General features: G+C 39.7%; 1 protein-coding gene across 1 annotated transcript; it reads left to right on the top strand.

Moving 5' to 3' along the window:
• Positions 1-1,193: 1,193 nt before the first annotated feature.
• On the top strand, positions 1,194-2,036 carry LOC133779011 (uncharacterized). Its single transcript, XM_062219019.1, has 2 exons — positions 1,194-1,460; positions 1,557-2,036. The coding sequence occupies exons 1-2, from the start codon at positions 1,194-1,196 to the stop codon at positions 2,034-2,036; spliced, it is 747 nt and encodes a 248-aa protein (XP_062075003.1).
• Positions 2,037-2,253: the final 217 nt, after the last annotated feature.

The following is a 2,253-nucleotide window of genomic DNA, read 5'->3' as shown; positions in this document are numbered from 1 at the left end:
ATCCTTAAGGCCCGGGATCGAATCTACTCACCGTGTGGGCATGTTTCGAGGTCCCGAGGGTGGTGCTTAGGTTAAGACCCTATAATTGTGGATTCTCATTAATTGAGGTTATAATTGGTTGTGATTAGATAACCGCTAAGGAACTAAAAGATCGATCGTTCTCAGGGGTCGTCCTTATTATACTTCTCGCTCGAACCTGAGGTAAGAAAACAGTGTATGAATACAGTTGCACCCTGTATAGGTATATGACATGCATGGTTTGATATTGAGGCATGCTGGTTGTTATATGTGGACGTGGATTGCATATTAAATGCTAATGAATGCTGATTACCTATTTATGACACTGACTAGTCAGGGACCGACTCTAAAGTCGATGATCACGCGTTGAATAGCTCTATGGCATTAATGCGGGACCGACCCTAAAGTCGAAGAACTTATAAGCGTTTTCCTGGTCTACGACCAGATGACTATAGCCAAGGTATATGACCCCGGTGACCGTTTGTCACATGGCTAGGAGACGTTGTCCATAGCTTCGACTCTAGGGTCGAGAGGAAGGTTATGTTGGTGACTAATCACCATGCACCTGTCCTGATCAAACTTATGAAAGAATCACTTATCAGTTAAGCCCTGGTGACCCTATCGTCACATGGCTAGAGGGAGCTGTGCTCATTATTGTGACTTTTGGCTATTGTCACCTATTTGCTTGGACTAATAGTCCTGAATGGTTATTATGATTGTTGTTGATATTATATCATGCTTTATTGTGTTTTCTTGTTGGGCCTTGGCTCATGGGTGCTTTGTGGTGCAGGTAAAGGGAAAGAGAAGCTCACCCAACCCTGAGTGGAGAGCTTGGGCGATGTTGTGTACATACAGGGCCGCTTGACCGCCACGGTCAAGGAGTTCTCAGAGGGACTAGGGGTTTACCCTATTTTTGCCGCTTAGGCCGGCGGGGACTGTAAATTTGAAACAATAGTGACTTTTTGTATTACAAACTACTTGTAAATATTTTGAAAGGCTCATGAGTAGTTTATTTACTTAACGAAATGTATCCTTTCCTTTTTACTGGTTTTCACCTTAACCTGATAATAACGCTTAGATCACGTTTTTAACCAAAGGACTCGGGTAGCGAGTCAAATTTCCGGTTCACTATTCACCGTAACTGTTCTGGGGTAACCAGGGCATTACAGTGCTTAATGGATTTGACTAATGGTGGAAGGTGGAAAGCAAATAATGGTACATTCAAGCCTGGATACTTACAACAATTAGAGAAAATGATGGCTGAAAAGATTCATGGTTGTGGACTTAAAGCACAACCACATATTGATTCACGTGTTAAGATATTGAAGAAGCAATACCATGCAATTTCTGAAATGTTAGGACCTAATGCTAGTGGATTTGGGTGGAATGAGGTAGACAAATGTGTTGTGGCTGAAAAATCTGTCTTTGATGAATGGGTGAAGGTTAGTATCTCTATATCTCTATTTTGATTTTATTACTTATCAATAATTTAGTTTATTTTATTGTTACATTTTAATCATGTTATCTCAATATTGTAGAGCCACCCAACAGCAAGAGGCTTAAGAAACAAATCATTTCCTCATTATGATGATTTGGGCCAAGTTTTTGGGAAGGATCGAGCTACTGGTCAAGGTGCAATGGGATTCTATGAAATAGTTGAAGAGATTGAGACAGAGATTATGAATGATCAAAATGATGACTTTGATCCTTTCAATCCATTAGATGAGTTGCTTGGCAATACAAGTTGCACAAACACTCCAACTTCTACAACACAAATAGGTAAAAGAGGTAAAAAGAGGGCTAGGACTGAAGATCCATTGATTGATGTACTGACTGATACAGTAAAGCAATTTACTACCTTGCAAGCTAAAAATGGTGGGAACATGAAAAGACTTGCTGATTGTTTTCAATTTGAGGCTGATGGTGCTGCTAGAAGGATGTCAGTTTTTGATGAACTTAAAAAGGTTGATGGGCTAACAAATGAACAACGAGTTACTTGTGGAAGAATTCTTGTCTAAAATCAAGCTAATACTGACTACTTCTTCACTTTAGATGAAGAATTCAAGCTTGGATTCTTTTTGGGGCTGCTAGAATGATTCTGAACAAGCTGACTGTGGGCTACGTATATGAAATTTTTTGTGTAGCATTTTGTCATACTCATTTCGAATTACTTTGCGAAATGAATGGTGTGTTAGCTAGGACACTTTTTGTATAGCACTTTATCATACTTGCACA

This window comes from Humulus lupulus, chromosome 1 (genome assembly GCF_963169125.1).
Source record: "Humulus lupulus chromosome 1, drHumLupu1.1, whole genome shotgun sequence".
Lineage (NCBI taxonomy): Eukaryota > Viridiplantae > Streptophyta > Magnoliopsida > Rosales > Cannabaceae > Humulus > Humulus lupulus.
This window is presented reverse-complemented; position numbering and strand designations above follow the sequence as displayed.

What these genes read in the sequence shown, in the direction of transcription:
- LOC133779011 (XM_062219019.1), top strand. Translation starts at nt 1,194, where the DNA reads ATGGATTTGACTAATGGTGGAAGGTGGAAAGCAAATAATGGTACATTC. An exon ending in TCTTTGATGAATGGGTGAAG is followed by an intron (nt 1,461 to 1,556) that starts GTTAGTATCTCT and finishes TCAATATTGTAG; the next exon opens with AGCCACCCAACAGCAAGAGG.